General features: G+C 41.2%; 3 protein-coding genes across 5 annotated transcripts in view; 1 reads left to right on the top strand and 2 right to left on the bottom strand.

The window, feature by feature from the left end:
* The window catches only part of LOC311049837 (ATP-dependent DNA/RNA helicase DHX36-like), a 32,210-nt gene extending 29,664 nt beyond the window's left edge, over positions 1 to 2,546 (bottom strand). The window contains exons 1-3 of the mRNA XM_084063716.1: positions 2,344 to 2,546; positions 1,556 to 1,863; positions 962 to 1,119 (exon numbers count right to left, since the gene is read on the bottom strand). Of these exons, the coding sequence (XP_083919842.1) occupies positions 962 to 1,119; positions 1,556 to 1,863; positions 2,344 to 2,398 (521 nt within the window). The 5' untranslated portion in view covers positions 2,399 to 2,546. The remainder of the gene's footprint in view (positions 1 to 961; positions 1,120 to 1,555; positions 1,864 to 2,343) is intronic.
* Positions 2,547 to 7,048: 4,502 nt separating this feature from the next.
* LOC311049838 (putative G-protein coupled receptor 149) lies at positions 7,049 to 24,993 on the bottom strand (the record flags this gene model as incomplete). Of its 2 annotated transcripts, XM_084063717.1 has the most annotated exons (6): positions 24,877 to 24,993; positions 23,454 to 24,843; positions 22,705 to 22,885; positions 21,683 to 22,191; positions 9,254 to 9,397; positions 7,049 to 7,546 (listed from the first exon to the last, which is right to left on the bottom strand). In XM_084063717.1, the coding sequence occupies exons 2-6, from the start codon at positions 24,543 to 24,545 to the stop codon at positions 7,049 to 7,051; spliced, it is 2,424 nt and encodes an 807-aa protein (XP_083919843.1). In that variant the 5' UTR covers positions 24,546 to 24,843; positions 24,877 to 24,993. The 2 variants fall into 2 exon arrangements, with proteins under 2 accessions (XP_083919843.1, XP_083919844.1); XM_084063718.1 differs by lacking the exon at positions 24,877 to 24,993 and having other exon boundaries at positions 23,454 to 24,872.
* The window catches only part of LOC311049839 (neprilysin-like), a 101,862-nt gene continuing 93,831 nt past the window's right edge, over positions 18,942 to 26,972 (top strand). The window contains exon 1 of one of the 2 annotated variants that reach the window (XM_084063721.1): positions 18,942 to 19,011. In XM_084063721.1, coding sequence (XP_083919847.1) covers positions 18,975 to 19,011 — 37 coding nt within the window. In that variant the 5' untranslated portion in view covers positions 18,942 to 18,974. Of the gene's footprint in view, positions 19,012 to 25,615; positions 25,685 to 26,972 lie in introns of those variants that run through there. The other variant, XM_084063720.1, reaches the window with a different exon arrangement.

Here is a 26,972-nt window from a genome sequence, read left to right as displayed (position 1 = left end):
CTGTTAATGGGTTTATTTTTTACAAAACTTACATTAATAATTAAGTCAATTTTGCCTAAACATAATTGCGCAGTTAAGAAGTCAAGGACCATTTTAGTCTACTTGGTAACTTTTACAAAAAATAACCCTGTACTGAAATGTTGTGTTGGATTACCATCACATGTTTCTCAAAGACTCAAAGACTGCAAGTTTATTTTGATATGAAATGAATGGAAACCAATAGCTTCCTCTTGTCTGTCTCACCACTATCATATTCATAACGCATCATTCATTTAATAATCACAGCAATGCACACTGCCTTGCGTTGCTCATGTCACAATCCATGAATCATTTATGCTGGGTGCACACTAGATTAATTCTTAATCAATTTTAAAAGCATAGGATACCACAGACATAATGACAGATTTAACTGTGTTATTTTTATATTTTAAGGGAATTCTTCTTAGGAATGTACACACACCAGACAATTCAGGATTTCAAGCCATAAATATCAAATCTGTTTATATGTACAATTCCAAATTGGGGACAGCTGATGACATTAACACATTAAAACCGCGAAAGCATCTGCGTCGTTTTAGATTTTTGCTTTTGGCTATTCAAAAATAGCAGATATACAAGCTGCTGCGAGCTTGAACATCTGCTGTTTTTGTACATTTTTGAAAAATCTTGAAAGTGTTTGAATTTTTTTGTTTAGAAGGCATTTGTAGAAACGACCTCAGGTCTTAATGGGTTAAGATTGGGAAGATGTCTATAAATCTCTTAAACTAGGATCATTTGGGCAGATAATCAGTTGAGATCAGCCTCGAATCCAATCGGGAACGCCCCAGCAATCGTCAGGAGGGGCAGATCGGAACCAAAATTGGCCAGGCTATCCTCTTGTTTGGGGCCAGCATACAGTTTTGTTTAATTTAAGCATTGTGGAATAAACATGAAATGACGAAGTGACACAAAATGCCCTCACCAATGACCAGTTTTACGAGGAGTTGCACGCCAGCTGTTAGACGTAGAAGGTCTGTCATCTCTACGGTGTGTGTCTGGGGCAGGGGAGTCATTCTGGACAGCGTTGAGCAGATTGGTGATGTGCTGTTCTCTGGCCTCATCCATCTGAACCACGGCACGCTGCAAGGATATTATGGAGTTAAGTATGGTGGCTATCTGCACAAGAAATTTTACAAACACTAGCAGTGTAACCTAAGTTGTGCCTAAATGCTTTTGACATCATTTTTTCAGTGGATTAGGCCTTAAAACCTTGGTCACCCCAGTACTCTATCTTGATCGCATGTTAGGGTCTGTTCAGGTAGGGTTAAACCAATCAGGGAACGGTTAAAAAAAAGGGGGGGGGGTGCCTCTGGGGGCACCACCTCCTTTTTTGTGTAGAAACAGGAACTCGATTCAGGCCCCTCCCCTTTATTAATCCACTTCCTCCCGGGTGCTTCTGTGTTTATTCCTACTAACAACAACACTACATGTTTAGGGCAGTGGTGCTGAGATTAGGGTTAAATATTAAATAGACACAAATAGACAACTAAAGATCATCCTAAAAAGCTGTACATACCGATCTACGATCAGCCTGCTTCCTCCTGACGGCTCCATATCGCGCGTACCACATACCAATCTCACGTCCCTTCAGGTGTGGCGGAGGACGGTCAGTCCTGTCCTGGTCATCATCACGAGAAGCAGAGTCTGAACTTCTGGCGTGTCCCCTTCCACCGCCACCCTTGTCCCATCTTTCTCTGCTTCCATCCCGGCCGTACCCTCCTCGACCGCCTCCTCCTCGACCTCCTCCTCCTCTTCTGCCTCTTCTCCCACCACCACCACCACCACCCCCACCGTATCCACCATAACTCATACCGCCTTCAGAACCTAACGGCGACACAAGGACATGTTAAACACCAGAAATTGATTCGATCAACGGTCACCAGTTAACTTACAGCAGTGGTTGTCAACCAGTGGTCCAGGGACCACCAGTGGTCCTTGAGGGGTTCCAGGTGGTCCCCAGCTAAATGATGGGAGAGTTGGTAACCAAATGGACCATTATAGATATTTAACTTTAATAGTTACATTATTGTTAATCGTCTGTATTAATTAATTAAAGAATTGCTATTTTGATCAACGTTTGCCTGTTATCTCTCCTATGGTAGCAACATCAATACAACATGGAATTGTGGACAAAATCTTATCCAACGACAACAAAATATTCTAAGTCTTGGGTCTGAGAGTCTAAATCTCATAAAATGGTGGTCCGTGGCTCAAAAGCCGAATAAATAATGGACCTTTATATGAAAAAGGTTGAAAACCACTGATTTACAGAATGGGACAGACAGTCAGTGTCCCGTTTCGTACCAATGGTTAGCAACAACAATCTGTCGATCACTCTTCTTTGCAACAACGTTCGCATGCAAGACCGTTGGACTGCACTGAAGAGGAACAGGCTGCTGGGCTCAAAGCGATCATATGAAGAACATCAGAATTCCTCTTCATGAACAGAACCCTGAAACCGAATCAGATGCTACACTACAGACACTGCTACTGTCTTTAAGGTCTGCCCGGTGTGTCGCACAGACGCACCACACTGTTTACAGTCGCTGAGGAATGACGTAGTAGTCGCATCCAACCAACCATAATCAGGAACCCCGAAGGCAGGGCGACGGGGCATGTTTTCTCCCAGACTGTGTGTGTGTGCGCGTCGTGTCGATTCTGTCTGTGTGCGTGAGACAATGGACAGAAATGTTGTGATTGAAGTGCAATACAATCGATAGTTTTGTAAATTGTGCATAGACCAATTATTTGTTTACTAACATTGAGACTTGATGCACAGGTGATTGTTTCACGCAATCAATTCTCAACCTGTTTTTTCGGGGTGCGCTGGTTTCAGCACACCCCAACCCCCTCTTGTGTGTTGGCTAATGAGGCGCGTCCTAGCGAGACCTGACAGAATGGGTTTCATTAAGAGCATACTGGTTGCACGCATACTGGTTCTTATCAGTGTGACGTCGTCTGTTAAGGGGTCTATAGCATAAACCTCTATGATTTTTTCCCCCCTAAAATGTCATTTTCCCCCATTCAATAATCAATATTGGTATAATAGTTTGAGCTAATTTTCACTTTCTCTCTCTCTCCCTCCCTCCCTCCCTCCCTCTCTGTGGTGTGTGTGTGTGTGTGTGTGTGTGTCTGTGGGGGGGGGGGGTGTTGGCTAACAGAGCAAAGACCAATGAAATTAGTGCCATGAAGCATGATTATGGACAGAAAGAAGGAGGAAGGGTGGTGTGTGTGTGTGTGTGTGTGTGTGTGTGTGTGTGTGTGTGTGTGTGTGTGTGTGTGTGTGAGAGGAGGGCAGGAGGCTGTATACAATTTAGTGTGTGATGCTCATGAGGTTGCAGGGAAGAATCCACCAATACAAGCAGCTGTGTCACTGTCATGAAATATATGCATCAATAGCCTATTTCACCACCACTAAGCACTTCAATATTATATTCTTCTCATCAAGCACTCTCTTTTTCTTGTCCTCATCAGTGTCCCTGTCCCTCCATACTTCTTAAATAACACTTGAAATTGGCCACAGTCTGTCATAAAAACTGTGCAGTATATACAGTAATCAAAGGAAACTGAAAATATTTATTCATATGGGTGAATAATTGTCAGTTCATGGAAAAGATCATTCGATTCAGTATTTTATTTTGTTATCTTGTCACTGTATCTTTTATCAATAGCTTTTATCAATGGTCGGCTTTTATCAATGGTCTCACATTTTCTGGGTTTTAAATCAGTGTTCAAAAACTAATAATTAATCATCAGCCAGCTTTAACATGAATAAATCTTGTCAGAATGATTTGTCAATTGTGTGTTAGCAAGTGGTGTGCATTGATTTGAAAGAAACCCAGACATTTCTCTTGCTGTGGGTGCCTTTAGTCATTATTTGAAACGTGTAAGTCCTGATAATGTTCTTGCCCTGCAGCTTGCCGCTCCAATGGGAAAGGTGAGATATTGAAAATCAGGTGGGATGAGAGAGTGAGAAACATACTGTACATAAAGCATAGAAGGTGGGAGGCAGTCAGTTGCTAGCTGAGGAGCGTGGGGCATATAGAGATTGAGGTACAATATTTTGGGATTAAATACTTTCAGGCAACCTGGCATCCCTATTTTGAGCATGTCATTATAGGCAACAATTAAATAAATAAAAAAATAAAAAAAAACATTTACCAAGAACATTTTCCAAGATTTTCCATATTTCCAAAAATAGCAGATCTACAAGCTCACAGCGTGTTCCAATGCAACGCCTCTATTTTAGCTATTTTTCGTACGAAGTAAAATATAGGGCTTAACAAACAGAGAAAAAAATGGAGGGCATATGAAAATGCTCTATTCTCCTCCTCATCTTCATCCCTGAGGAATGAGGATCCACTCCACCAACTCTCTTTACACCCCCCACCCATCTATAAATCCTTCTAGGTAAGAGCATTATGCTAAACGCCTAAATTGTAATTTGTAAATAAAAGTACATGTGTATTGAATCCAACTACACATAAAAGCTTATCGTTGCTCTTACTGTACACAGTCGGATGTAACTAAATGAACACTCAGCATTTTGCTGTTTAGACTTCACATCACTGATGAATGATGATCCTAATCAGATCCTAATCAATTATTTGAAATGAGCTGATCTGACATGATAGTTCTGAAAGTTTACACAGTTATATTTTTTAATTCTTAGTTCTGGAACTCTTACCCACCTACAATTTGGGATCCTATCACACTTTTGGGGGTAACTCAGCAATTATTTCTGTTGAGTGACTGATCCTTCTGTTACTGTAAGTGCTGATTTAAAAAAACAACGATTTGTTTGATATATTTGTTATTAAGTAAGCCCAGATAATTGACTTGTTTATTGATGTAATATGCAAACATTATTCTTACTAATGTGCCATTAGGAGCAGCTACCCTTTAACTAAAAATAAACAAAATGATTGCATTAATTAAAATTGTTTTAATTACAGAGTTTTGTACTGCCTGCTTATTTATGTGAATAAGCAAACAAGCCAATTACTTCCACCGTGCTTGGCTGAAGAGAGAAAGCTAAGCTGTGATATGGCACTGATAACAAAAAAAACAAAAATCACAACATTATATTCGTATTGTATTATAATTGATTGATACAACTTTACATTCATATGAATCCTTTGTGCACTATTCCTTTTATGAAAATGTCAGTTAGATTTTGGTCTCAAAGATATCTCAAAAACTGTGCACATTCATGCTCCACGGTGGATGAACCTTAACAATTTAAGTGACTCCATGATCTTTCCTCAGTGCCACCCTCAGGCCAAAATTTCAACTTGTTTGAACTCATGAGAGCGCAGGGCTGTATGGTATCATGTGTTGGTGGATTCAAGCCCCTTTGGTCCAGTTGGGTGTAAGTAGCAGCACAGCCTCTAGCGCCCACTAGCAGGGCTTCTACTACATGTTTTCTCAGGGGCAAAACATTTCTGAATAGAAATACATTACAGTCTTGTTGGACACAATTTTCTGATACAAATCTTTAATGAGCACATTATAAGAAGGATACAAAATTCCACGGCAGATGAAGCATGACCTTGATGACAGACAATTCAGAAGCATGTGGTTTATATTGATCATCATGTGTTGGTCAAGCTCCCAAATAAATAATAGATTCTATAAAGACATATTCATAATACCAAATCAATACAAATTAATGTATGGCCTTACGTGATTAACCTATTTGGTAAAGTATGTTTTTGTGTGGGTCCACACAAATGTGTAGTTGAGTGTACAGTATACGGTTATTATAGAAGTTCAAGTGCAATGTCACCACTCCAAGTAATAGTGAACACAGTGTGTCAATAAATATTTCATCCCAGTCCTTGATTTATGCATGTAGGCATAGTAGCTCAAAGGTTCAGATGATCCCTAAAGTGGCTCTGAAATACACATTCATTTGCTGCCTGCTTCTGTGGTAACATTATCCACAATGTCATTCATTAGAAATGCATTCCGTGTACTTCTGGGCATTAGCAATCCTTCCCTCTACCTCACCCATGTTCTAACCCTCTTCCCTTTGCTGTTTTACAGATGTGGGCGTAGCATGAATACAAGTCTTTCTCATATAACAGTAGAAATGTTAATCATTATAACACGTGAAAAACTCAACAAAGCTAGTATACGACACAGTAAATGCACAGTTCTAAGAACAAACAAAAACACACATCACAAACCGCACCTATTCATATTAGCAAAATGCACGTACATGCTTCGATGCTGACCTCCCATATGCATAACCATGTGCATGGTTATCATATGGATTGCACGCTCGCTCTCATAGATGCTGCTGCTTTTGCAAGCTAGTAACAAGTACACAGACGCAAGGCATTTGGCAGGATGACTCAGACACTTGACCCAGGTCTCCTTTTTCGAATCACAAATGACATAGATTGCAATCCGTGTCTGTGATGAATGATCCCTGGCTCCCCCTCCTACATCTCGGACTGCATTTCTCTCTCCCTCTTCCTCCTTCATGGTGATGGTTACAAAATGGTACAAATCAGGAATACTAATATAGTCATCATGGATACTCATCTTCTATTCTATTTATCTCTGCCTCATTTTTTCCACAATTTGTCTCTTTTCCATTGTTTCATCTTTCTCAATGTACGCTATGAACAGGTCATATTTTTACACTTTAGTCATTTGGGGGAGGAGTATAAAAAGACCTAAGTATCCTGTCAGTCCCACTGGAATGGCGATGTGAGTGTAATCATGTGTAGTAATACTTGTGGTTTTATTAGTATTCTTTCTCAAAATAGCTTTTATGACTCCCTCCTGTGTGTGTGTGTGTGTGTGTGTGTGTGTGTGTGTGTGTGTGTGTGTGTGTGTGTGTGTGTGTGTGTGTGTGTGTGTGTGTGTGTGTGTGTGTGTGTGTGTGTGTGTGTGTGTGTGTGCGCGCGCGTACATGCGTGCGTGTGTGCGTGCGTGCCTGTGTTTGTATGTGTGTGTGTGTGTGAGTGTCACATTTCACTTCCTTCTTGTATGAGTGTCATTCCTCCCCGCCTCCAGCCTGCTTCCTGTAGGCCTCATTGAGCAACTGTATCTCCTCTCGATACCCGGAAGACTCCTGGTTCTGACGTCGGCTGTTCTGCCGGTGGGCCTCCACCGTGTCGGGAATGCTGATGTTGATGCTGTCCGTGTCGGGGTTGCCGCCACTGGGAATGAGAAGTGAGTAGGAGGCCGTCTCGTCCAGGTCACAAGACACGAAGCGGTTCTCCCTGCGCGAGTAGCGCAGTGACGGGGAGCGGGCGTGGGTGGACGACTGGCTGATGTTAGAGATGATGGAGACGCTGTCCATGGCCTCCTCGTTGTCACAGATCTCCAGAACCTCCAGGTGGATCTTCACGTTGGTGTCCCCCACCCTGCCACCTATCCCAATCTCCATCTCCATGTTTACCTCTCCAGTGCTCACATTCACTGTCTGGGATCCCGATGGGTCGTCCGCTCTGGGCTCATGGCCCACTGACTTGGATCGGTACACTTCCACCTTCGAAGAGAAGGATAGGATGTTTATGAAATAAACTATTGCTGTGACAATTAATTCAATTTGTTTTATTATTATTTGGGACTTTTCTGCCTTTATTTTATAGCGTACAGTGTAGTAGACAGGAAACAGGGAGAGAGAGATAGGGAGAGACATGCAGCAAAGAACGTCGCGAACGGGACTCGAACCCGCGATGCGCTGTCAGGCTACACTAGAGCCTTGTGCCTGCTAGGCCAGCAGTCCGGGCCCAAAATAAATTTGATTTTAACCATTTAAACCCTATATACTTCTTTGACCGGAGTCCCACAGCCAGGGGTCTATTAGGACCCCTATTTTTTCCCGCCCCACCAAATATATTGGCTGAAAATAGCCGATCTACAAGCTCACATCGCATCGCAACGCAACTCGCTGTGAGCTTGTAGATCGTCTATTTTTTAAGAATGTTCGCTCACGAATAGCTAGGGTTCCAGTGGTTAACAGACAACGTATTATATATGTGCTTCTGTGTGCCAGCGTGCAGTTAACTGTTAATGAGCTGTCCATGCTGGCACACGCCTAAATGCAACACACCCATAACAAATGTTAACGCATTCAGCTGTATTTAACCGTGAAAGTGTCTGCTATGAAAAGGTATATTCAAAATAAATAAAGATGTCTTCTTCACCTTTGCTTCATGTCTTATTAAACAGGTTTTTTCTTTTTACTTTTCCTATGTCCTTGGATGTTGCATAACATAAGATTTTAACATTATATCATAACAATAATTTCTCTTTTCATTTGCCATCATTTTGTACAGTGTAAGTTATACTCTAGGCGTAGCCAATTATATCTTCATATAATTGGTCCTCACTAATGCTCATTATATTATGGTACGATTTTTTGTCTACTCGGTCTGTGTCTCAGAGGAGGGCTGTGGACAGTTCAGAAACCCGCCTGGCCGCCTACCAGTGACATCATCAATGGGGAATCCAAGATATAGAAAAGTGGTAACACTTTACTTAAAGGTCGGGTACATAATGCATTAAATCACATTTATAATGTATTATAACACACTTATAAGGCATAACACTCGTTATAAATGTTTATAATCATGTATTACAATTTATAACAATATGTATAACGTAATTATAAGTGTTGGTCATAATGCATTATAAGCTCAGTGGAACAGCACATTATAACTTAACTTAGTCAGCTGTAAAGTGTCTTTGTTGCAAGTTGTTTTGCAAAATTTTAAACATTTATAATGAGATTCATGAAGCCTTATAAGTGCATTATGATACATTATAAATGTGATTATAATGCATTATAGTAAAGTGTAGCCTGGTAGTTATAATGTGCTGTTCCACTGAGTTTATAATGCATTATGACCAACACATACATTATATTATTATAAGTTATAATACTTCATAAACATTGTTCTAAGTTATTATTATGCATAATTATAAACATTTATAACAAGTGTTAATGCATTATAAATGTGGTTATAATAACGCATTATAGACCTCACCTTTAAGTAAAGTGTTACCGAAACGTTAGAAATGACCAAACCTGCCTACTGATGATGTCACTGGTAGGAGGGTTTCTGAACTGTCCACATTCCTTCTCATGCCAAAAACCTCAACTTACTGCAGTGATTAAATTGAAAGCGCATTGAAACCAGCTCAGTGCAATACAAATCTTTCCAGAAGAGGAAGTTTGCTCAAAACTTACCTTCTTGGCATTGTTGGGGGAGATTTTAAGTCCATCACTGCTGATCTCATAGGTGGAGAGAGAGAGTGTCTTCCCTGTGGGCGGGTGCAGAGACACTGTGCCCTGGAAGGCACACAGGGGAATGGACAGACCACCTGTTGACCGCTGTAGGGCATATAAAACAATATGACAAACGTCATGTATACAGTGGATGTTGGAGGAGGTGGATGTTCTTCCTTGGCCTACTGGGAGTGTGTGTGCAAATTTCCTGCTGATCGGTCCAGCAGTGCCTGAGATTAGCTGTTCACAGACAATTCGAAAGAAACAAACAGACGGCCAGGGGCAAAAACATAATCTCAACCTGTCGGAGATAAAAAAATAAATAAACAAGTGTATTCATGTGGACACACCGAGCAGCTCAATATGAATTCAAGGTTGGGGCCTTAGCCTTAGGACTACCCAACTAATCTTATAGCTATGCATAGTCTGTTGTCTATTACTAGTATAATTGTGGTGTGCACTGCAGTGCATTTCACTGTTACTGGTTATTTTAAAGCTGCATGCTACTCGCTCCTGCATTACATCACCAGTGCCACACTTCTGGTTAAAAGTGAGATGGGCTGTGGGGCCCGCCTTGACCATCCTGCATTGGGGCCCGGTGCTGGCTTGCTGCCACTGCTGAGATCCAATAAATGATACATTGCATACAGTATGTTCACACACTTTTTGAAGACAGGTGCAATCTCTGCTAATGCTAATGGATAGAAGTCCAAATTAGACTGGTATAGCTTTAACAATGTGTGGTTCCGGTCTTTGGAAGCCTACTGTATATTAGAACAGTATCAAACAAAACTAAAGCACATTTCAAAACGATTTTCAATACTATGTTAAAAACATAATTTCTCCTGGGCTCACTCTTGGCCAGCCATTTTTCATTTACAAGATCCATATTTATAATCATTTTTAATCTCATATTGATTTTATGGATATTAATTCACCATGCACCAAAGTTGGTATATTTGTCATCTAGATGTATGTCAGTACATTTCTTATTGAAACAATCAGGGGATGGTAGAAGCATCATCATATTATGGGAAGATGGTGAATGCCTCATTGAGCACCGTAACATTTGTAATCTCACAATGGTATTGGTTGACAATTCATCAGTAGCCTAACATAGTGGAATGGGAAATAATCATGTTCCTTCTCTCAGACTCTCAATTCATACTGCATAATTGACTCTACTCTTTTGGGGGAGACAGAGAAAAAGAGATGGGGGGGGCTTGAATGTCACACGTGAATGACAGATCAGATAATTCCTTATCAATATGAGAGCAGGAAGTGCAAATGGAGAAAGGACGCCTATGTCAATTATGTAAAAAATAGGACACGGAAAAGGAAATTAAAAACAAATATAAAATAGGTGAACCAAAAAATTGTCTACGCTAAAGATTGTGAGAGGTTTAAAGAGAGGGTGAGTAGATAAAATGCTAAATACTCGTAGATGTTTTAACTAGTTCCATCATCACACACTTCCTTGGCTGCCGATTATTAGAAATAACCTACTTATATAAATTGTTTTTACCCGAGTAACTCTTTCAGCAAGATCACATTATTTTATTCACCATGCGCCAGCGTATATTGATTCCCCTGGATTTTTCCATGCTGATAGCTGTAATATTGCTGTAATATTCTACTTTAAGAACTGGACATTTTAATAAATGGTACTTCTAGAAGAGAGACAAAGGTTCATCCCTCTGTATCAATCTTTATCTTATGTTTAAAAGACTATACCGTTTGTCTGGCATGTTTAGCTCATGGACTATGACTCATACTCTCACAGTATACCTGTCATTCTGCTGAGTATACTGTGGTTTAAATCAAATACCACAAAGTGGAAAAAGCAGCACTCCAGAATAAAGACTGGCTCAGATATAAATTCTCATTTATTGAGAAAGCTTACACGTTTCGGCCTCAGCCTTCCTCAGGTCTGTAGTGTCCCTTAAATAAGAGGGCAGATTTGTTACAATGTCCTTGAGAAAGAAATCTACGAATTTGGACAGTGTGTCAGTGACTGATCCAATGCTGCTGATAACTGGACCTGTTAAACTGTTTAAATAATTGTACTTCTTGTCACCCTAGATGCAACCAACTTGTACACATGTATTCTTCATGACATTGGCCTGGCAGCAACCGCAAAAGCACTTCAAACTCGTGCTGATACAGAGATTCCTCCAAAAAAATATTTTATGGATGAAAACAAAATCTACATTCAAACACTAGGCACAGCCATGGGCACCTCTGTAGCCTCAAGCTATGCCAACATTGTTGTTGGTGACTGGGAAAATTGGTGCTTAATGAGAGAAATCTGTTTCTTTCCAAAATCAACTATGTATATCTCTGCTGTCCAGCCAGAAACTGCTAACTCCAAAACGCTCATTGTTTAGGAAACGAAAAAACAAAATATACGTTTTTCAGGAAATGAAGAAAACCTTATATTTTTAAAACAAAGCAATACTGCCTCATCAAAGTTGGTATAGTGACTTTATATATTGTCAGATACTTGCATATGTCATTATATTATCAACACTTTAACCAAATCGCGGGTAAATCAACACTTTACCCAGCGCAAGTGGAGTTAGTAGTTTCAGACGAGCAGAAATCAAGCTGAAGTGGAGTTAGGTGTCCAAACAACAATAGCTCCACTCGCTGCTGAGGGAGAGGTTTCAAAAGGGTACAAATTCTCAAAAGCTAACAATGGATCTCCAAGCTCACAATGCATCACAACAACGTGTGAATTAATGCCCTGATGCTTCATGCCACTTATTATATAGGCCTACAATAATAAACAGGACTTTAACTTCTGCAAAGAGGTAGTAGAACTAGCGCGACAGAAATGCTATGAACGCCTTTCTTCTTGTCACATTGCTCTCCTCATTAAACACTTCATAGATTTTAGAAATATAATTACTTGTTTTCATAACATTAGCGTCAGTGCTAAGTTTGATAAACAGGTACACTGCATAGTTTTAACAGACTATGTGGAGCTTGTTTACGTGCTCCTCCTCTTCGTTCACTGCGCACCGCGCTCTACTCATGCTGTTAAAAAGCAGCGCTGTGGAGGAGAGGGGGGAGTTGTTTGTTTTTGACGGACAGTTTGAGGATCCAATGGAGTTGGGAGTTTTCGTCGGATGCGCTTTTTAATACTTTTCATTGGTTCAAATGTTCTGATTTTTTACACAGACCTAAAGGGTGTTCAATAGCATTGATTTATGAAAAAAAAAAAAAAAAGATGAAAATGGAGTTAGCAGTTTCTGGCTGGACACCGACGATATATAACTATGGAAACGATACATTGATGATACTATATAATCAGTTTTTTCGAACCAGAGAATAGCAATCTACCAGAGTTACTTCTGTTCATTTTCTTGATGTGGACGTTTCCAAAGATCATCATAACCAAATTTAAACCACAATTTATAGAAAACCCATGGAGAGAAACACTTTATTACACTTTAGCTCAAACCATCCCAGTCACCTGAAACGCAACATTCCAACAGGACAGTTCTCGCGTCTCATACGGAACTGTTCCTCACTAGAAACATTTGACAAAGTCCCTGTCATGAGGAATAGTTTTTTACATAGAGGATACCCCAATATTATCCTTGATCAATCTGTGAACCAAGCTCAACAGATTCCAAGGAATGATTTTCTAACAAAACGGATGTGAAGCCTCCAAGATTGTGTTTTGTGTCAGATTTCAATTACTGCTCTAAACAGATCAAACAAATAATATTAAAACATTGGCCTATTTTACAGATGGAACCTATGCTATGCAATAACATAACAACTAATTCTCCTCTCTTTGCACACAGACAAATTGGTTCACTCATCATCATCTAGTCCTGACCGTTCCACCTGGCTGTCCCTCAAGGGCAACTATAGATGATAATGATAATGATAATGAATTTATTTATATAGCGCATCTCCAAACAAGGTTACAAAGTGCTTTACAGATAAAAGAGCAGCATAATAATCATACAGGTTAAAACAGCATATCAAATCAACACATAAAATCAATGGGTAACACAATTTAAACAAAAATAGCACCGAAGAAAGAACAGAAAAGAAAAAAAAATGAAAGCAATGGGGGGGAAAGGGCAAAGCCAAAACTAGTGGTGAGACGTGTGGACTTTAAGGACAGCCTTACCCGAGGATCTAACAAAGGCATTCATGGGGAAATGGATTACGTTAATGTGAGAATATCAGCAGTGAATGACGTTGAATGATGTTTGGGCAGCGATATAGTCCTTTAAATTCTCACTGGATTAGTGAGAGGTAGCTCCCAGTAGAAAATAGCTGATGTATTGTCTATCAATTACACACCCCATGAAGCCTTGAATTCATGGAGATTTTTTTGTTGTTTTTGTCGCATTCCTAAGCCAAGTCATTCTCATGGGGTGTGTAATTCAAAGAAAATACGATTTTTTTGGGGTGAACTACTCCTTTAAACTCTATAAACTTCAGTTGATCAGGGTCCCCCAGGGCTCTGTTCTTGGCCCCCTCCTTTTTTCTATACACCAAATCTCAGAAAATACCCGATCTACAATCTCACAATGAGCCACGTTGCAACGTGTGGAGACCTTATAGATCTGCTATTTTCACAGAATGTTTGTCTATTTTGACCAGTGGTGGAAAATACATTTACTTGAATAAAGTATTTCTAATTTTCAATACTTTTACTTCTACTCCACTACATCTCGGTAAATACTACACTTTTACTCTAATACATTTATTTGAAAACTTTAGTTACTAGTTTGTAAAGTTTGATTATTATTACAAAACCACTTCAGCCCTATACTTCGGCTATTTGAAAATAGCAGATCTACAAGCTCACAACGTGTCGCTTTGCATGACGCGTTGTACATGAGTACCTTTGCATGAGTACTTTTACTTTTGGTACTTTAAGTATATTTTAATGCCAATACTTTTGTACTTTTACTCAAGTAAATTTTGATTACCAGACTTGTACTTGTAACAGAGTGTTTTTACATTGCTGTATTGATACTTGTACTTAAGTACAAAATTGTAGTACTTTTTCCACCACTGATTTTGACATGCACAGAATACCAGGGACGCTGGGGCTCATGCGGTTAAGATAGAGTGTATAAGTCACAAGACCCATTTAGACCGGGAACGCATCTGTGTCATTTTTTTATTTCTTTGGCTATTCAAAAAATAGCAGATATACAAGCTCATAGCACCGAGTGCCGTGCTACGAGCTTGAAGATCTGCTATTTTTTTTTTTATCGTGAAAATGTGTGCAAATCTTTGAATATATATTGTTTAAAGCGAACATTTTTAAATCTATTCTTTGCTTCTGGGGGGTCCCTGGAACAAAACATTTTGAGATGGGGTCGGCGGCCAAATACATAATTTTTGGGGTCCTTGACATGAAAATGTTTGAGCACCACTGATATAGAAACGTTTTTTCAGAAAACTGTTGGGATTTAGAAGACATTTGTAGAATCGGCTTCAGGTCTGAATGGGTTAAGATAGAGTGTATAAGTCACACAGAGGCTAAAGATGTCTTAAGGCCTAACTCCACCTGTCCTTGTGCATGCTGAGGGACAGATGTGCAGGCACCAGGCAGGGAGGATGCTGGGTAATGACATCTAGCCTGTTAATCAGGAACACAACACTGGCAGGAAGGACTATAAATCGCACATAATCTAGGCTTGTGTCTGCTGTGTGTGTGTGTGTGTGTGTGTGTGTGTGTGTGTGTGTGTGTGTGTGTGTGTGTGTGTGTGTGTGTGTGTGTGTGTGTGTGTGTGTGTGTGTGTGCGTGTGTGTGTGTGCGTGTGCGTGTGTGTGTGTGTGTGTGTGTGCGTGCGTGCGTGTGTGAGTGCGTGTGTGTGCGCGTGTGTGCGTGTGTGCGTGTGTGTGTGTGTGTACATATCAAATTGACTAATTGTAGTTGCACTCTATTAATTCAATTCAATCACTAAACTGATGAATATGAAGTAGGACACACACACACACACACACACACACACACACACACACACACACACACAGACACAGACACAGACACAGACGCACACGCACACGCACACGCACACGCACACGCACACGCACACGCACACGCACACATGCATCATGCATCATGCAAACAACCCATTTAGTTAGCATCTCTGACTTATTCATGTAGCAAAGTGAGTACTAATGTCTACTTGCAGATGCACGCTTCGTAGATTTTATATCCTCTGGCAATTTTCAAACAAAAACATTTCAGTCTAATGAGTACAGAACATTTTTGTGTCCAGGTGAGTGTATCTATGAGCCTTGTGATTAATGTGTCTGTGTGCGCAGACTGCACACACAATGTGTGTGTGTGTGTGTGTGTGTGTGTGTGTGTGTGTGTGTGTGTGTGTGTGTGTGTGTGTGTGTGTGTGTGTGTGTGTGTGTGTGTGTGTGTGTGTGTGTGCATAACCGCGGGAAGTAGGGGTGCTGGGGGGGCTGCAGCACCCCCTGAAAATAATCTATGGAGAAAAAAAATATTTTTTTTAAAAATACAATTATTTAAAACATTTTTGCATAATGTGCCTGTTGTTGCTGGTCATTATTTTTTTTTTGGGGGGGGGTTTAATGTAATATGTGTTCTGGAACCGAATCAACCGAATTACAGTAAAAAACAAGAAATGACTAAAGTCATAATATAGCCGCTAGCGGCAGGCTTTTTTTGCCCCAATCTGCCGTTGAAAAAATGAAATTTAAAAAAAAAATGAAAAAAAAAAAACTTTGAAAAAAAATTGTTTGAAAAAAAAAAAAAAAAAAACTTATTTGAAATAATATATGTCCTTTTGAAAGAAAACAAGAATAAATATGATTTGACATTCATATTATTAGCAGCTGTATTGTGTGTGTGCCCCCCCCCCAACTACTCAAGTTAAAGTATCAATACTGCAATGTAGAAGAACTCTGCCAAAAAATGGCATACCTCAATATGACATTTTGCGGCTATATTATGACTTTGTCATTTCTTGTTTTTTTATAGTGCTGTAACATGTTGAAAATATTAAGCAAGAAAATAAAATGGACAATAATAAATAAATAAAAATAGCCTACAGATATATACAGTTTTAGGAATACTCTGGGACTTGTCTTAGACAGGCATGTCATCAGTGGTGTAAAGTAACTACATGTACTCAAGTACTGTATTTAAGTACAATTTGGAGGTATTTTTCACTTTACTGTTGTATTTCCAGTTTTCAGTACTTGTACTTCTACTCCACTACATCTCAGAGCCAAATATTGTACTTTTACTCCACTACAATTATTTGAAAACTTGAGTTACTAGTTACTTTGCAGATATAAATTATTACATTATAAAACTGGAGGTGGGCATAGATTTTTTTTTTAAATCTAGATTAATCTATCTGCAATCTTAGAGTTAATCTAGATTAATCTAATACCCAAATAATGACCAGAAGTAAGTCCTTGCTTTTTCTTTCCTCCTTACGTTTCTCAGGCCAGGTGGCCCATTACACCATGAGCCCATCTCCCGTTTCCAAAATGCATCACAGAGTAGACTGTTTGAAAAAGCTGTTTTGCTGTGATAATTGGTAATGAAATAGCAAAATAATGTTCAATAAGATGTACTTGTGTTTAATAATTTGTTTTACTTTTTATTTATTAAGAACACAAATAATCTTCATCTATAACAAGTCAGTATCACTCTTAACTTTAAGTATCCTATTTTTTTAGTTCACACTTTTTATTTGATATTCTAAGTGTAGCAACAATGAAAACTGAGCATTCTTCTTCTTTAAAAAAAAGAAGCAAGTCAGTGCACTCTTATTTTGAATTTCTCTGACCTAAAGTAAAACGGGACATACGCTCTTATTTTGAAGGCCAACCGTCCGGAATCAATTGATACTGTCGTTTGACTTGACGGACATTTGATTCTAAATGAAAGACAAGTCGCGGAAAATCACTGAGTTCAATAAAACGAACGTCAATCCGACGAATGGACATAAACAGTCAAACTTTTCATACAGAAGGCTTTAGGCAGCTTGTTACATTAAGGACATTCATTTTCAATGAGAGGCGAGCGAGTGCAGCTCCTCTAACTCTAACTAAGCAGCAGGTAGGAGGAGCAGTCTGACACACGCGTATGTATGCTCGTCACACAAACACATCGCTCGCGCGCGCACACACACCCACACACACTTTCAACAAGTTGAAATCAACGCTACATGCAGAGTCCCCCCCCCCCCCCGCTCGCGCGCGGACAGACACAGACACAGACACACACACACACGCACACGCACACGCACACGCACACGCACACGCACGCACACGCACACGCACACACACACGCACACGCACACACACACACACACACACACACACACACACACACACACACACAGTCACAGTCACACACAGACACAGAGTAAAGCTAATGTTTTGGCTCCCAGACCCAACTTTGAGAATAGATTAACGGCGGTAATTTTTTTATCGCGCGATAAGAGTCCGCCATTAACTTAGCCCGGTAACGGCGTTAACGGCCCGGCCTTATATAAAACATACATTAACCACTTTAGCCCTATTTTATACCAAGGCTATTTGAAAATAGCTGATCTACAAGCTCACAACGTGTCGCATCGCGACGCGTTGTGGGAGCTGATGTGTGTGTGTGAGAGAGAGAGAGAGAGAGAGAGAGAGAGAGAGAGAGAGAGAGAGAGAAAGAGAGCGTGCGCGCGCGCGTGTGTGTGTGTGTGTGTGTGTGTGTGTGAGAGAGAGAGAGAGAGAGAGAGGGACTTGGGAGAGGGACAGATGGAGACGGAGGGGAGGTGCTGCGAGGGGAGGCGGGTGCTGCGAATGACGGCCGTCCATGGGCTTTAAAGTAGTGTCTCCCCATTGGCTGTAAAGTAGTGAAGGACAGCCAGGACAGCCAATAGACAAATAGGTGTCGCGAAAACATGTCGTGTTGCGGATGATGATGACTGAGGCTGTCTGTAGAGCCGCCGCGCTAGCTAGCGGCTAAAAAAAGAAGTAACAAATCCGGAAGAAAAACGCAATTGCACGCGTTTGCATTCAGCACCCTTAACCTAAAACATCTTCCCGCGGCTATGTGTGTGTGTGTGTGTGTGTGTGTGTGTGTGTGTGTGTGTGTGTGTGTGTGTGTGTGTGTGTGTGTGTGTGTGTGCGTGCGTGCGTGCACTGGCGGTACTGTACATGCTATACTGTATGTGTGAAAGTGTTAGTGGTCATGCAGCTGCCACTGTTTGTGACCCAGTTTGTTTTTGAGTTCACTACAATCTCATGGTGTTATTGTTCAGAAACTCCCAATAAATGTTCACAGGTGATGCCTGTGGCAGGAAATGCTCTGCTGTGTTGTTTCTTCCTCTACATCTGTGATCCTACCTCACAGGATCTGTTCTACATGAAGCCATTCCAATTTTGTCATCTTTTGACAATTCAGTTGGGGCACAATGGTGACAATGCCCAACGTAGATCAAAGACTAAAATACATTTCTAACAGCAGTAGAATGAGCTTAAGCACAAAACAGAAATAAACGTTATAGTAGTAGTAGTATTTTTTTTATCGTGTGGTAGATTTTGTAGCCAGAGCTAGCTTGGCATGAATAATTAACGTGCAACATGGATCAACAGACTTGAATTGTTGACCTGCGGTGACCTTTGAATCGGCAGCTATTGAAGACCTATACAAATCATGGGCAGAACCTGTGGACCTTCAAGACCTACACATGGTATGAAAACATTAGCAAGTATATTGCTCAGTAAAATGCTGCATGCTAATTTAACTCTGAGAGTTTACATATGTAACCAGGTTAAGAGTTACAAATGGATAAATTAACACTGATGATTTACTGTGTGCCCCTGCCCTGTATATAATCTCCATTTTTGTGCTTATTATGTAATTACATGCGTGGGTGTGCAAAGACTAATTTATACTTTGTCAAACAACATATTTTCAACTGAAGATATGTTGACATATTTCGTGTAGACATTTATTTTAGTTGAAAATACATAATTTTTTGTTTAAACAGTATTGCCAGGGTATTAAAGGGTAATCGTAACAGAAGACTTCTTTACTTTTCATTCCATCTTTCCTAAACGACTAAAAGCCTTTGCCTTGCACACCATCGTGTAAAGACACGTCTATTTAAAGAACGCAACTTTCCCAGAATTCTTTAAACACGTGCCCACTTTCTTTAAAGGACAACTTTGTTTTTTTACAACCAAGGTTTATATTTTAGCTTGTAATTAAAGTAAATAAAAGATGAGTGTTACATTTTTTTAATTTACTGCTTTCTATAGTTTTAGCAATTTTCGCAATCTTTTTTACAGTGGGCGGGGGCATTCTGTCCGGTGGCTAAATATGTCTTTTTTTACACAATAACCCAGCGTTTTCTTTATTATTATTTACAATAGCTCTTCTAGCCCCCAATAACTCACATCTGGCCATCAAAGACCACAGGACCTTTTTTATTGTGTAAAAAAAGACATATTTAGCCAACGGACAGAATGCCACCGCCCACTGTAAAAAAAGATCGCGAAAATTGCTAAAACTATAGAAAGCAGTAAATAAATAAAAAATAACACTCATCTTTTATTTACTTTAATTACAAGCTAAAATATAAACCTTGGTTGTAAAAAAAACAAAGTTGTCCTTTAAAAGCCAGAATCCTTCAAACATGAAGCTAAACTAGTTCTGTTCTTTTTTTAAAACATATTCATCATCGCCAGACACACAGACAGACCTTGAGACAGTGCAAACACTGTGAACAAAGAAGACAAGATTCAATCAAATAAATAGAGACTCAGAGGCCAGTCATTGAGAATCCATCCCGGGGTTCAGAGAGTTTGCGTGAAATTTGGATAAAATCTGAAGGCTTAATCTCAGAATATGTGTTTTACATAAATCGGCCTCCTGGTGGCGCTATAAAAGGCTAATGTAAAAAATACAGGGCAGATGTTTTTTCTTGGCCTCTACAGAGTCTGCGTGCAAAGTTTCATGCAGATCGGTGCAGTTACAGTTAAAAATGCAAATTGGCCTTTTATAGCGCCACCATGAGGCTGATTTGAAAATGTTCAAGTGCCATTTCTTCCTCGGCCTAGTGGGAATGTGTGTGTGAAATTTCACAGAAAGCGCAAGATGTGTTCATGATTTGAGGCATTTAGTTAAAAATGGACCAATCCTGCAAACTTTGGAGGCCAACCTTAGCCAATCAGGATGGAATATGGAAAATCAGACAGATCCGTGTTGATCACATGACTATAGAGATACTGTGTACTGATTTGTGTGATGTTTGGATAAAATATGTAGGAGTAATTTAAAAAAATGGGTTTTGCACAAATCGGCCTCCTGGTGGTGTTATAACAGGCCCATGTCAAAAACTTGGGCCAGAGGTTCTGAATTGGCATCCAGGGAGTGTGTGTGCACAGTTTCGTAGCGACCGGGCCAACGGTGCCGGAGATTAGTCGCTCGCAGACAGATGGACACACGGACACACGGACACACGGACGGACGGACGGACGGACGGACGGACGGACGGGGTGCAAAACATACTCTCTCGCCATGCCTTCGGCCTGGCGGAGACAACAAGGCTTCATACATGCTGCTGTAGTTGGTCTGCAGAGAGGTGATAGTCTAAGGCTAAGGCAGAGGAACTGTATCTACAATCAAATCAATATGCCAACAATCCTAAACAAGCAAAGGCACTATGATGCAAACACACAAATACACACATGCAGGCACTCGCACGCACTCGCACACACGCACGCACGCACGCACGCACGCACGCACGCACGCACGCACGCACACACACACACACGCACACAGACACACACACACACACACACACACACACACACACACACACACACACACACACACACACACACACACACACACACACACACACACACAGATGCACATACACTAATATACGGTATATGTCAATGTAAGTGGTTGCCATATAGATTGTGATATCAATGCACAAACTATCATTTGCACAATGATTTGACATCTGTCTAGCTTCCTGCCCTCATTTGCAAGCTGTGTGTTTCTTTGCCCTGTGGCTAATCAGAGAGACAGCATCTCATTTCCGTTCGAACTGAAAGTAAACACAGAGATAGAACAATGGAAACTTCATTAGTTAGCTCAGAATGACATGATGAGTAAATCTCCTTTGTAATTATATGAGCCAAAAGATTAGTTTTAAGCAATTTATAGTAGTGTAGAATATAGTAGTACTGTAGAATAAGCCGTGGGTAACTGGAATGTAAAAATCCAACTGAGGCCAGCGTTAAACTTCATAAAGACTAATATCATTTGGTTGAGGGAGCTGCTCAGTATCGGAGTAATAGACTAACTGATGTCACGACTGAAAGGTTAATGTGTCTGCTGTGGTCTACCTGTCTAGTCGTTCTCTCTGATTTACTTCTACACCACTCCCAGTCCGTCAACTCAATTTTCCGACCCTCCTCGTGTGACAGCCTCCTCTCCGGCCCTTCGAATACTGATGACGTGTCGTTGATATCGTGGTCCTGGTCACATGGGTGACCAGAGAAGGATGGTAGCAAAGGAACACAGTGGAAACCGGCATCATCCTCTCCATGGCTCTCGTGGGAAAGTGGATCACAGTCTGCAAGGGCCTCTCCTCCACCGGCCACTGCTTCTAGCAGGTCTATGTGTGAGGAGCTGTCCACCGGGTGTGCGGTGCTGAATTCAATATCAGCCTGTAAGCTGGAGAGTCCACCACTGTCCAGCGCATGGAGACGGCTATCAGAGAAGTCACAGTTGAAGAGGCGGTAGGAGGGCTTTTCAGCAGATGGGCTCTGATGAGATTTGGTGACATGGGATAACTTGTACACCCCATAGCCTTGCTGGAAGGAGAGTGTGAACTCAATTCTTCTTTTTAGTTCTGTGGAAAAAGTAATTGTGAATACCTTAATTTCTTGCTCAAGCAAAAACAACACAAGTTCACATACAGGCGGATAAAGCAGTGGTTCTCAATGTGGGGTCCAGGGACCCCCAGGGGTCCTTGGGGGGGTTCCAATTAAGGGGTCCCCAGATAAATTAGTTAATATGATATACCATAAAGTTTAACCACTTTAACCCTATAAACAGTGTCTATATGAAAATAGCTGATCTACAAGCTCACAACACGCCATGGTGCGACACGTTGTGAGCTTGTAGATCGGCTATTTTCAAGAAATCTTGAAATAATGTGTACAATTTGGAATATTTTTAAAACATTTTAACAACACAAATCTTGTGGGGGTCCCTGGCACAAAATATTTTCAGATACATATGAATTTGTGGGTCCTTGACATCAAAACGTTTGAGAAGCACTGTCATGTTAAAGAAGATGATCTTGAGCTCAATAGCTTTGTATTGGCCATAATTATGCGGTAGTCTATAGAGTAGTCTCTACCTGAACGTTCCTGCGTGGGGTCCCTTTTGCAGTTGATAAAGCAGCCACAAGGCATGTGGATCCAGCGCTCAGAGAGGACAAACAGAGGAGTGGCAGCAGGTCCAAGCAAGGTGAGAAAGAAGCTTAGCATCTCTATGGTTGAGCTGCGTGCATTCACAGCCAAGCTTACCAGCACGGAAGTCTGGGAATAGAAAGGCAAGGAGATAGTTCATCTCTGTATTTATTTTTTAATTTAGTTTTTGTTAGTTTTCTGATCATGTCCATTGAGCTACTCAGATAAATAATAATAATGAATAAATAATTGTAGGCTACTGATTTATAGATTAGGTCCCCAACCTAAATTGCCTGGTTAAATTATCGGCCTAAATCAGACCAAATTTTGAGGGGAAAGAGGAAAACAGAAACTAAGTTAAGGCAAATAGACTACTGAGTAATTAAATCCATCACACTGATGGCATTTCACTTAAAGGGGGTTCTCAAAGTGTTCAGATAATGTTCATTATATTTTCTGGGACATAGCCTATTTGGTTGTAGACAAACCATATCCCTTTAATTCATGTTACTTTTTAAATGCATTATTGGTGAGATAACTACGATAAGAATGCAAATGGGTCAGATATTAGGCCTATATGTCCACACCTGAAATGTTTTGGATTTTATTGGACATAGACTTCTTGGGCTATACCATAAACATTAGGCTATTACTTTTGGCTTTATTTTACATTGGATTTTCCATGCTGCACGCTTACCATCATTGGCATCCAAAGAACAACTCGAAGAACTGCCAAAATCATGGAGAAGCGCTTTTGCGCAAACGCCACTGGGATGTCCCCAATAGCAGCGGTGTCCACAAGACCTTTGTCAGGGGCCAGGGTCTGACAGGTATTCACTTTGTCCCTAGTAGGCTCCCGGCCGGTCCCTAGAGAGCTCGGGCTCAGCTCGTTATAGGAACAGCACGTTTTGTTGAGGCTATCCGGAGAACGAGACGGGAGGTCACAGAGCGTACAAGAACCGCTGGGGGCGAGCGCTCCGCGAAAAAAAGGGGGGCGAGCGTGTTTTGGGACGAGTTTTCCGGTTACCGCTGTAGAGCCACTGAGCCCCTTTGCTGCTGCCATCTCCAAATAGCTCGGGAACAACGTCTTCTGAGGCTCCCTGGAGCACAACAGCTGATATGTGAGCGGTACGAAGAAGAACAGCAGCCCACAGGCACACAGGGAGTATAAAGCGAAAAGCAGGACGATATAAGAACTGTCGCTCTTGGGGAAACAGCCTAGAGAGGCCGGCGTAAAAGTACCCCATCCGCACAGCGGTAACACACTGACGGTCAGGCTGACAGCCCACACGGCGCCGATCGCCCACAGCACGTTCCTCGGCCGTCCACGTCGGACGGACCGGAGCACTCCTCCGAATCTCTTCGTGACATAAAACGTGTAAGCTGCTATGAGACACGATTTCATGTTGCAAGAAACACCCAGGAACACGTAGAGAAGTCCCGACAAAGTGCACAGCGACTCCGACACCCTCTCCTCCCCACCGCCTTCTCCTTCCCACTGGAGCAGCGTGAAGATGGACAGAGGCACCACGCTGAGGATGTCGTCTACTGACATGGAGACCACGATGAGACACAACGAGGTCTTCCTCCTCATCCGCAACAGAGAGAGAAGGGAATATACACCTCCGGCCAACGTAGCAGCGGCTATGGTTACGCACAAGCCGAACAGCACCAGGCGGTATCGGATCTGCTTCTCCATCTCCAGTCGGTCTGTCTTCTCGTAGGACGCCGTGGAAAGGTAGCTCCCGTTGGGCGGCGTAGAGCTTAACGTGTGCTCTGACATGTTCATAGAATGAATACCAAAACGCTCGTCCCAAAACACAGTCGCCCGGGTCAAATCCGGCGGTATTCACCTGGTATTCCAAACGTAACCTAAACTATGCCTAAACAAACCTAACCTTATTCATAACGTAACCTCAAAACGGTGCCAACACCTAAGCTTATTCCTAAACGTAACCTCAGTTAACCTATGCCTAACCCTAAACTTATTTCTAACCTTATCCTCAGTAAAACAAATACAAGAAGCGAGTGGTCCGCGGAAAAAAAGGGGCGACCGTGTTTTGGGGCGAGTCTTCTGGACTGGTAGGCTACTTTATCGCCGTATGACTGGTATAGGCTACAGTACTTTATCGCCGTATGCCTCTTGATCGCTACTTTAAAAAGGAGTATGCCGGTGGTACCGTATAGAACGCATATTTGCCTCTAAAGGTGTATTATTACCCCGCGAAGATACGATGATGAATCTGTCTCGCATGCATGTCAAATCGAATGGGATCAGCGAGAGAGAGAGACGCACTGCTAAACATCTGCCTTGGATCCCGTGTTAAAGTCATAGATGTCATAGATGGTGATGATGTGTGGTGGAGCACAGACAGGACGCTCTGCTGCTGCTCATGTGCGCTAATGTCCAAGAGCACTGATTCCCAAACAGTGGGTCGGGACCCATTTGTGGGCCGCGGACACATTTTTATGGGTCGCCAGTGAACATCCCTTTATTCTTTTGGCTTCCTACATTCTGTTTTGAATTATTATTATTTCGAAACATTTTCAAGAAAATAGTCCAATTATTTTTTTCATGAATTAAAGACGAATTCAATGATTTTCAAGAATAAATAAAAAATAAAATGAATTTACAAAAATAAAATCAAGAGTTTCATCGTGACACTTTGTGAGCTTGTAGATCTGCTATTTTCACTGGCTTGGGTCCTGGGGAAACGTCACATTTCTTTTTTGGGGGGGCTCTCTAATGTCCAAGAGGACAGCTCTCTAATGTCCAAGAGGACAGCTCTCGTCTCTGTACAGCAGCCAAACAGGTTTGGCTTGTTTGCAGAAACGTTCACGTTTCAGATCATGGCTGTTGTCGTTGCCGCCTCCGTAAATCATTTCTCTCAATGGCAGTGACTGGGGTTGGACTATCTGTTTTGTACTGTAAGTGACCGCTCTGTAGTAAACCTACCGCATCTCTCTCTCTCTCTCTCTCTCTCTCTCTCTCTCTGAGTTAGCCTTTGATCAAGACTATCATGTATTTGATCGAGTCTGACTTTAGCTTTCGTAGGCTATATGCAAATGTCAAAATCGATAAAACTAAAACTAAAACATAATAGTCTTAAAGTCTTGATCCAAGGCTATCTCTGTCTGAGTGAGTGGTATTGGTAATATGAGCTTTGCAAATGTAGTCGTGTGTGTTATAAATGTATAAATTGAACTTGTGGCCATTGGTAAACTGCATGTGTGTGTGTGTGTGTGTGTGTGTGTGTGTGTGTGTGTGTGTGTGTGCGCGCGCGCGCGCGCGTGTGCACGTGCGTGATTTGTCTGTTCGAGCTGAAAACCGACACGCACTGACGCACAAACACAGGCATGGCTTCTTTGCTTTAAGCCAATTTCAGCATGAGCTTTACTGTCCACTAAAACCCTGTTTGTTCCTATAGGGCTCATTCAGGGCTCTAGTGGCTAAGATATTGCTAAATACCTGCTATTATCTGCCAAAGTTATCCCCACAATACGGATGCTGGGGTTTAAGTGGTTAATGTACTTTAACAGACCCTTGTATACAATAATCAATATATTAACTGCTATGCATTGCTATAAAAGTTATAAGTAAATTAAGATGTGTGTGTTTTAACTGCATACTGACAGAACTGTGTGTATAATCAAATGTCACAGGTGGAGATAGAAATACTTGGGGAAATCATTTTGAGAAGGCCATGTCCTTGAATGAGGATGTTTAGCTAATTAAGTAAAAAAAAAAAAAGGAGGAGGAGACAGACATACTCCCCTTTGAGGAAGATAAACAAGCTCTTTCATTCAATAGGAGCTCAAGGTCTCACTCTCTATTTAGATATGGAGAGAGACTTTATGAAACGCCTGTGAAGCAATCATGGATAAAAACATTCTTAAGGTAGATGCAGATTCTCTATTTTGACAAGAGTGCTTCTCAAACTTTTTAATTAAAAGTTTGGTAAATGGTAAGCAAATTTAGGTCACAGACTCCCATAACTCTGAGAGTTACAGACCTTTTAAGTTTCCATTTAGTTCCAAACTACAGTTTAGCAGGGGAGCCCCTGGAAGACCTTGGACCCCACTTTGAGAATGACTAGCCTATATGTGGGACAGACAGTCAGATATTGTAAATGACTGGCCCACGGGCCACCTGTTACCTGGAAAGTCTGGTGACGCGAGGTTACCTGTTGCCTAACACTGATTCAGAGAAAGGTCT

This window comes from Gymnoscopelus microlampas (genome assembly GCF_963454915.1).
Source record: "Gymnoscopelus microlampas genome assembly, chromosome: 8".
Taxonomy (NCBI): Eukaryota; Metazoa; Chordata; class Actinopteri; order Myctophiformes; family Myctophidae; genus Gymnoscopelus; species Gymnoscopelus microlampas.
Note: the sequence above shows the minus strand (reverse complement) of the source record. Positions and strands in the feature narration are given on the sequence as shown.